This window comes from Monopterus albus, unplaced genomic scaffold (genome assembly GCF_001952655.1).
Source record: "Monopterus albus unplaced genomic scaffold, M_albus_1.0 scaffold19.1, whole genome shotgun sequence".
Lineage (NCBI taxonomy): Eukaryota > Metazoa > Chordata > Actinopteri > Synbranchiformes > Synbranchidae > Monopterus > Monopterus albus.
Window position 1 is genome coordinate 2,717,416 of NW_018127899.1, and position 9,023 is coordinate 2,726,438.

The window sequence follows — 9,023 nt, forward strand, 5'->3', positions numbered from 1 at the left end:
CACTGTTGTTCACAAATCTCCAGTCACTGCTGCTGAATGTTTGTTCTGTGTGTACTGGTATCTCGTTGGTGTTCCTTAATGACTGTTAAACCATTAAGCCCCTTCAGACAGGCACTCCTTTCCATTAATCTGATGACATCCGAACATGTCCACTTCATGTCTGATTGAGCACTTTTTAATAATCAAGATTTTACTTGGTCTGATCTAGTAACACTGAAAAAAGAGTGATCCGAGCTCTGTTCACTTTGTGGAAGAGATATTATCTCTGGCTATGAGAAGTGAGACTGTAAAAGTCGAGTGAACAATGTATGGATTCTACTTTATTCAGTCTGTTCCTGTTGGAAGCAAACGTTTGCCAATATCAGGCTGATGTCAACACAAACAATGCAAATGAATCAGTAAAGTGCCTGAACTTAAGCACCTGCGGCTGTGTGGGATTATGGGTTTTTTTTAAATATACATAATAATGAAAGTGATGCAGGGTTTTATATATATATATATTCCCGCTCAACTCTTTTGTAAATGTACCAAATAATGTTTTAGTAGTTTTGCATTTGCCAGGGAAAATAAATCTACAACATTAGAACCAGAAAATGTGTCTAGTCTATAATGTGAACTTGACATAGTTTTATGCTCAGGGTTACAGCAGAGTTGCTCACTTGTTGAATTTGAATGTAAAAAATAAATTATGTTCTCAAGTTTCTGAGAAGCACTTAAAGCAACATTGGTCTTTATCTAATGTAAATTAATCATCATGAATCAAATCTAATTTAATCAAAAACTGTTTGCCTGCACCTGAACACCACCATGAAGAAAGTTGTAATGATCCCAGTGCATCAGAGCTTAATTTAGAGTTTGTCCTCTGCTTCTGCATGTCAGCCCAGAAGACGGTTTATTTTTATTAAGTCCTCTGACTGTTGGTAAGCACTGATGCTGTAAAGAGCAGGATTAGTCGCCTCTTCAATTAGCTTTGTGCCTGAAATCATTCTTTCACTCAAGTTCCTCTCCAGTCGCACAGGTTATTTCTGACATTTCAGCTGTGAAACATGAGTAACAGTGTAGTGTTGCTATGGATTTTCCTCTCTGTTGGGGACATGTTTGTTTGCCTCCTTCCTGCAGTTTGAATGTATTGTTCTTGTCGTCGCTGTGAGATAAAAACACTTCACTTCAGGGAGCACTCACAATGTCAGAGAATGGTGAGTGCTCACCTGAGTCTCTTGTTGACTGATGTGAACTGTTAAATCCAACTGATGCTCATTGACAAACTAAACGCAGTCGGCTTGAATGGATGCTCACTGCTGCTTCAGCTGTCAGAACTTACAGGTTGTTGCTGGTCAGGTTTGTTTTGCTTACTTTTAGTGCTCGAAGAGGCGTGCAAAGAAGCACTGCGCTCATTTTGGACAGCTGTGGACACTGACTGTCCTGTGAGTGTGTGTGGATGACCAGCTGGTTTCCAAAGCTAACTGACCATCCGAAAAGCAGTTTGTCTTCTGTGTCAGAGCGGTATTTCAAGTAGGCGTTATTTGAGTAACTTGCTCACATATTAGAAATTTAAATGACTATGGAACAGCACAAGAATGCTGGATAAGAAAGTCCTCCAGGAACAGTGCTGCGTTGTGGGTGGCTCTGGCACAGTGGCCACAGGCTTTCCCATTTGCAATCTTGTGTCACAAGCACCCAAAAACAGCTCAGTCTCAGTTTTAGTCATTCAGTTCTTGTAATACATCCAAAGTACTGAGTAAAGGCTTTTAGTTATTGATTAGGCCAACAACCAGGATTAACATGGGTTCGGCTGTTTGACATGGAGAGGGTTAAAAGCAGCCAGAGGATTCAGATGGGGCCTTCTTCCTTCTGGATGTGTTAGCATCTAAAGCTAACCTTTTTGTTTTGGTAGCATTAGCCACCTAGCATGGTCAGGATTTTACCTTTGTGTTGAATTAATGCCCGCAGGTCCAGTTCTGCCCATGGCCACAGTGGACATCAAGAACCCAGAGATCAACAACGTCCGATTCCACAACTCCCACAGCCACCAGCAGCCGTACCACCTCAACAACATGCTGAGCCACAGCGGACTGACACGCAAGGACAAGAAAACCAAAAGCAAGAAGAAGAAGCTGACCAAGGCCGACATCGGCACACCCAGCAACTTCCAGTGAGTCACACATCACATTTTTAAAACCACCGAGTGCTGTGGTGCCGCAGCAGGCTGAAAATGCCGTACTGTTGCCACCAGGAGGAACGCAGTATATTCAGATATCAGTCACTCAGACATGTTCAAGGGAGCAAGTGCAAAGTCAGACGTCACTGGAAAACTATAATGAAAAGTGTGTAGGGGGTTTTCCAATAAAGAATTGCTGTAAGAAACATTTAAACTTTGAGTACTTTAAGTATGGACTGTGACAAGTTGAAGTTTATTTCAAAGGACAACTGATAAAGTGAAACCAAAGGTGGGAAATTAAAGGGTTACTGCAGTGATTTAGCATTTCAGATTCATAAAGTTGGGGTTGGGCCACAACTAACAGCTATTTTCATTATCTGTGAATTTGCCTGTTATTTTATTGATTAATAAATTGGTTCATCTATAAAAAGTCAGAAAATAGCATCCTGCAGAGCCCAAGGTGATATGTTTGTCTTGTTTTGTTCATCAAAGAAGTAAAAGGTATTCAGTTTGCAGTTATATAAAACAAAAAGCAGAGAAATGATGGCACGTCTGCTTGAGACATCACTGCATTAGTTGAGCGGTTAACCCAATGGTTCTCAAACATTTGTTGTCATTCCCCACTTAAGAGGGTGGGCGAATTTTCAACCCCCACTTGTCAAAAATTATAATGAAATAGGCCAATTTTAAAATTTCAAATTGATTGAAATATCAAATAACATTAAGTTGAAAACAGATAAAATATAAGTGCAACTTTATCATTTGACAGGGGGATAGTGTTCAACTTTACAGCACTTGTTTCATCCAGCATAATCGACACCATGTCTACAGTTACAAGGAGAATGAGCTGCCCAGCAACTGACTGGGGTGTGTTGTCTCTAAATGTCCTCTTAATTGGTTGGGCCTCATGCCGTCTGCTGCCAGTGGTTTAAGACACAAGACACACATGGGTCCCTCCTCTGCCCCCACCATTCCCACCGTGAATCCAAGCGCAAGATACTGTAGGCTTCATCATATTGTTTTTTTTTTTTTCCAGCTGCCTTTTTGGTTGATAAGGCTACTGCCTGTCGTTTCTTTGTCTGCTTGTGCTGAATCGTTTGCTTTTTTTGTGGTCCATGTAACAAATGTATCCATTTACGTTATTATGCCCCCTACGTACACTATATTGGCCCTCTCTGAACGTTTCCTTATATTGTTGCGCGGCAGTTAACATGCTGACGTTAAACTGTTATTGTTGCACTATGGTTCCACTTTTTTTCTCCCGGGCCCCGAACTGATGTTGTTTTAATTTACTTGTATTAATGACCCATTTCTAATTTTCTCCATTCATTGCACCCCACCTATCATATCTTTATTCCCCACTAGTGGGGCACACCCCACACTTTGAGAACCACGGGGTTAACCAGTTATCAAAGTAGTTGGTCAGAACTGAAGCAGCAGACACAAAGATATCCTCTAATATGGGTTGAGCTCTGAATCCTGCATTTCCCAAAATGCAACTCATTTGAACCCACCTGCCTGGTAAACACCCTCATCTGCCACACTCCACACCTCCTTTCTGTTTTTGTGTCTCCATGGTGAAGCAGAGAAAGCAGAGGTAGTGGCACTGCAATGATTTACTTAGACCGGACTCCTACAGAGACACTGAAGACATTGTACCATTCTTTTCACATGCTCAGTAGTACTCATGACTAGTGACAGAAATGATCTGGTTTGTTCACAAAGGAAAAAACAGTCCAAATAAGCAACATGTGACTGACTGTTTTTGGGAAAAATAAACCTCCTGAAAATGTTGTTTGGATGCTGTAGTGTCCGTGTGTGTACAGTCATAGACAGTAGCACTCGGCTTCATGGCAGCAGTAAACGGTCTGAGAGCGCTTAATGAGCGCACTGTCTCTATGACTGGTATCTGACCGCAAGCATCTGTGGGCTCGCTATTCAGCATGTGCATGTGGGCGACCGTGTGCACATGATAAATAGTTGATGTACTTCTGCATATTTATGTGTATGCGATCTTACCACGTCTGTCCTGTCTTCTTCAGGCACATCGGTCACGTGGGCTGGGACCCAAACACAGGTTTTGACGTGAGTACCCCCTTCACACACACACACACACACACACACACACACACAGTTACATGCAGGAGCACAATAGTGACCTGTGTGGTGGCTGAATGACGGAATCACACAATAGGCTCTTGTTGCTTCCTGCTTATATTCACAGACATCTCGCGGCGTCTCATAAGCTGCACAGACACCGAGCACCAGGCGTCAGCTCATCAGTCCATTAGATTACTGAAGAAATTAATAAAATAAATATCATCCAAGTCATTGCTCTTTTTGTGCACTTATTAATAACTGTGGCACTTAAGATTAAAGGTTGTGTTGTGTTCCTCTCCTCATTCCCCACCTGACCTGATGTTTCGATATGAAGCAGTTAATCGACGTGGCTTTAAAACTCACACCGGACCTGGTCGTCTCCACAGGCTGCAGTGTTCAGCCACAAGGGTAGCTGTAGCAGAGTTCATTAGTGAGGATGTTGTGTTTGTACAACTGTCATGTGATTCGGTGCCACATCAGAAACTGAAATCATCCTGATGCATCACAGTGAGCGCTGTGATGCTCTCACAAGTTTATTATTTTACTGGTGCAAAGACCCCAGCAGCCACATCCAGTACGGCTCTCATGACAGCTGGTTCTCCCTTTGAGAACACGCAAACTGCTAGGAGTGAGAGTTTCAGTGCACATCCATCACACAGCTCTTCTCCTGTGCTTCATGCTTTATTCGTTTATTTTCAGCCACTGGCTTCATCGATTGGTGTCTGAGGCTGCGTCCGGAGTACTGGAGAGGAGCGCTGTACAAAATAACTATCTCCACCAGCCTAATATTCCAAACAATACAGACTCCCTCTGGTTGTGGTGACGGGCCCATATTGTGGGATTGTTGTATAGTAAAACTTTTGTTCTCTGGCTTCCAGGTGTTGGACACAGAAGTTTCAGATTTTGCATTGCATCCACCAGAACTACACGAAGCAGGGAAAAGTAAACAATCAATCATTAGCTCTGTTTGGTAGGACACCAGTGAAAACACCAGACAGACAAGTTTTGACTTTCAAAAATAATTGTTAGCTAAAAAGTAAATCAAGTTCATTAACCTACTGAAAAGGTTTTACACACCTTATCTTTTCCTCTGTTACTGGAAGTTCCAGAGATGACAAATGTGCTGAAATTGTCTCAATATGTCAGTAGACACGTGGGGAGGAGTTTTTGTTGCATAATGGAGCGTTACTGGTTTCTACACTAGCTGTAGGGTCAAGACTCCAGTTTTATGGAAGCAAAGAGAAACCTTCAGCAGACGAATGTGGGAAAACCTTGAAAGGAATGAGGGAGTTCTGCATGTAACAACAGCATCCACTTGGGATTGTAAACAGACGGTAATGTTCTCATTTATGGTCAAATGTTTGAAATGGAGGCAGTTGAGAAGCCCTGACTAGTTTCTCATAGCAGACGGACCCACTGGTGTGAGTCATCGTTGAGTTTGTCCACTGTCAAACACTGTGTTCAGGCTGATGGACTCAACAAGCAGGACGCTGATCATTTCTACCATTTGCCTCTTAATTGTCTCTGTTTACCCGACTGAGTGAGCAGCATCCTCAACACATCACTCACTCAGCAGACATTCCCAGAATTCACTGCAGCATGAGGAGTCAGTGTTTTCAGTACAGAGCTGCAGGTTAATGTTTGGATACATCCAAAGTCTCTTATATGATCGTTCCTATGACCTCGGTCGACTGAGGACATTCCATCTCGTATATCGGCTCTGAGGAGTAAGGATCAAGGAGAGAGGAGGCTGCTGAAGGAGCCATGAGGGAGGATACAGGAGACCGTCCTTCGTGGAAGTTATGAACTGACATGCCCCATAATCAGAGTTAATCAGTTTGTAATGTTGGTGCCAGGTTGTTTCCTCCTCTTGGCCACCAGGGGTCACACTGACTCTGTGTCATGGCTGCTGTGTAGTTTATGTGCAGCAGAATGTCACTGCTCCAGTCACCTGGGAGTTTATTTTTGTTCCTGATACTGATACTGTTTGATAGTCTCCTCCGTTCTTAACTTTTACAGATTTATCTAGTGTTGTTGTTCCAGTGTTGTGTGTCTTTGTTTGTTTTTGTCTGGAAGTTTTGATGCCTCTGTCTTAGCCATCCTTAGTGGGATTACCCTGGTTAAGTATTGATTAAATAACGTGTTTTGTGTCTTGTCGCTGCTGCAGCTTAACAACCTGGACCCTGAACTGAAGAACCTGTTCGACATGTGCGGCATCTCCGAGGCTCAGCTGAAGGACCGAGAGACATCCAAGGTCATATATGACTTCATCGAGAAGAAGGGAGGAGTGGAGGCCGTCAAGAACGAGCTGAGGAGGCAGGGTGAGTGTGTGCACGCGCACACACCCGTTTTGATGTATCAAACTAATGTGCAGTAATAATGGAACAGTGCAGTGTTTGTTGATGGATCGCCACAATGCCTGAACTCTGCGACTGAGCCAGGCGCTGTCAGGCTGTTTCTGATGTTTGATGTTTTTACTAATCTTTGCATTGTTTTAGCACAGATATTTGGTGTCAGAGCTGAAATGATGGATCTTTTTTTATTTGATTTTTTTTTTATCACTGGTGAGTTGCTCAGTATCTTTTAAAAACACCAATTCAGCAACTTGCTGCTTTTTCCTCCTTTTTTTTCATCATGTATTTAATGTCTTTGGTTTTTGGACTGTTCTTGAGATGAAACAAACAAAAGGAAGATGCAAACTCGAAATCATGGACACTCTCTCTAAAAATACTCAACAAAAACAGAAGTGATCGCTGCACGGTGGGAAACCGAGCTGCTCTTGTTCTCTGTGGACGGTTCAGCTTATTTTTGATGGGTGTTTAAAGGCCAGTGCTGATGTTGGTCAGTTGATAATTGCAGGTAGCTGATACATCGCACGGCCTAATTCTAATTTTTACAATCTGCGTTTCCACTTTTAACGCTACAGCAAAAATAACAGTCCAACCAATCAATCATTTAATCAAGCGCCCCAGTGACTCGCCTGAGAAGCCCATAAAGCAGCACGGTCAGTCACATTTAACAGGTGCAGTAAACTCAGACGAAGCACATTTTTGATGCATTTTTTTGTGCAGCAGATAGAAATCGATTCTGCTAACTTTTGCTGTGTAGCACATTTCTGGTGTCGGTCGGCAGGTGAAAAACGTTTGTCCGTGCGCTGTCCTCCCAGCTCATCAGGAGCTGACAGCTGATCTGACGCTTTCAGTCGGGCTGTTACGTTGTTGAGTGAAGCGCTGGAGACCAGTGAAGTTTTGAGGACTTTATTTATCAACTGGTAGAAAAATATACATAGGTTATAGCTGCCACTGATAATGAACCAGCCTATATGAATCCATATAGTTGTGACGTGCTTGTTCACCTCCACAGAGCGAGAGGGAACATGGTTTATGGAGGGAAGACAGAGGTGAGGGAGGGACAGATGAGGAGAGAGGAGGTAGTGTTCGGCAACAGGGGCACCAGACGTCTTGATCCACAGAAAACGTACAGTTTTCACTCAAAAAAACTTTCTTCTTTGTTAAGGTGAAGAGTCCATTGAGAATTTCAGCTCCCCGTAGAAATTTAAACAGTCCGTTAAATATTTGATAGCAGTAGGATAACGGCCATCTTACAGACTGCGAAGTGTTGATCCATTCTACAGTAAAAATTTAATCAATCTGATTAAGCTTTAATTATAATAGTCTGAATAAATATGTGATCCATATTGTTGATCCGAGTGTGAATTTTACGATTACAGTGACAGAATACCAAGCAGAGAACACAGTAGCTGAATTATCTTGTAGCGTCAAATCACAAATCTGGGATTTTCAGGTTCACTCTGGTGATATAAAAGGACTTTGTGCAAATACACGAGTATAACAAAAAGCTTATGGTAAACTGGCAGTATAAAACAAACTGTTGTCATTTTAAAGTTGCACCAAACTTTTTATGAACACATTTAAATTCCTCTCACAGTTTTATCTTCAACTATCACTTCCTTCCTCAGACTACAGATGAAACACTCTTCTCTGTCTGACGGTTTTATTCTCGGTGATAGTTTGTGTCTATGTTTTATTCATGTTGACCTCCACTGGTTTGAAAGTAGGAGAGAAAAGCAGACAGTGACCTGAATCTGAATGTGTGTACACATGGTAAAGACAAAAGATGGATCTTTGTTGTGCTGCTGATATCAGTGACCAGTATGAGAGTGTTACTGGTTACCAGTACAACACTGAAGCCAAATTTTATTTATGTAGCACTTCTCAAAACACCAAGTAACAAAATGCTTCACAACAACATTATAATAAAAAAACTCATTAAAACACTTCTATAGCAACACCAATCTAATTGTGACTGGATTTAAGTGCCTGTGCAAATAAACGGGTCTTAAGAGGAGATTTAAAAATACTTTGGTCCAAAGAGGATCTAACATCCATAAGAATGCTACCCCAGAGCTTAGGACCCACCACAGCAAACGCCCCACCTGCACAGGATTTCAGTCTGGGTCTAAGAATGTTAAGAAATAGCTGATTAGTGGATCTTAGCATTCTTTCAGGATAATAAACCTGTATGAGTTCAGAGATATAAGGTGGTGCAAGGCCCTAAGGTTTAAAATGACTCTGTAATGGACAGGAAGCCAGTGGAGTGCAGCTAAAACAGGCACTATATGTTCACATTTCTTTGTATCTGTTGGGAGGTGATGTCATCTTAACGTGTGTTGGTACATCCTCATGTCTCGTGTGTTTTCCCCCCAGCGCCCCCCGCACCCCCTCCACCTCCTTCACGTGGCGGC

General features: G+C 42.3%; 1 protein-coding gene across 1 annotated transcript in view; it reads left to right on the forward strand.

Annotated features, from left to right (window-relative positions):
- The window catches only part of wasla (WASP like actin nucleation promoting factor a), a 20,189-nt gene that overhangs the window by 9,291 nt on the left and 1,875 nt on the right, over positions 1 to 9,023 (forward strand). Inside the window, exons 6-9 of the mRNA XM_020593373.1 lie at positions 1,951 to 2,152; positions 4,201 to 4,243; positions 6,426 to 6,579; positions 8,986 to 9,021. Of these exons, the coding sequence (XP_020449029.1) occupies positions 1,951 to 2,152; positions 4,201 to 4,243; positions 6,426 to 6,579; positions 8,986 to 9,021 (435 nt within the window). The remainder of the gene's footprint in view (positions 1 to 1,950; positions 2,153 to 4,200; positions 4,244 to 6,425; positions 6,580 to 8,985; positions 9,022 to 9,023) is intronic.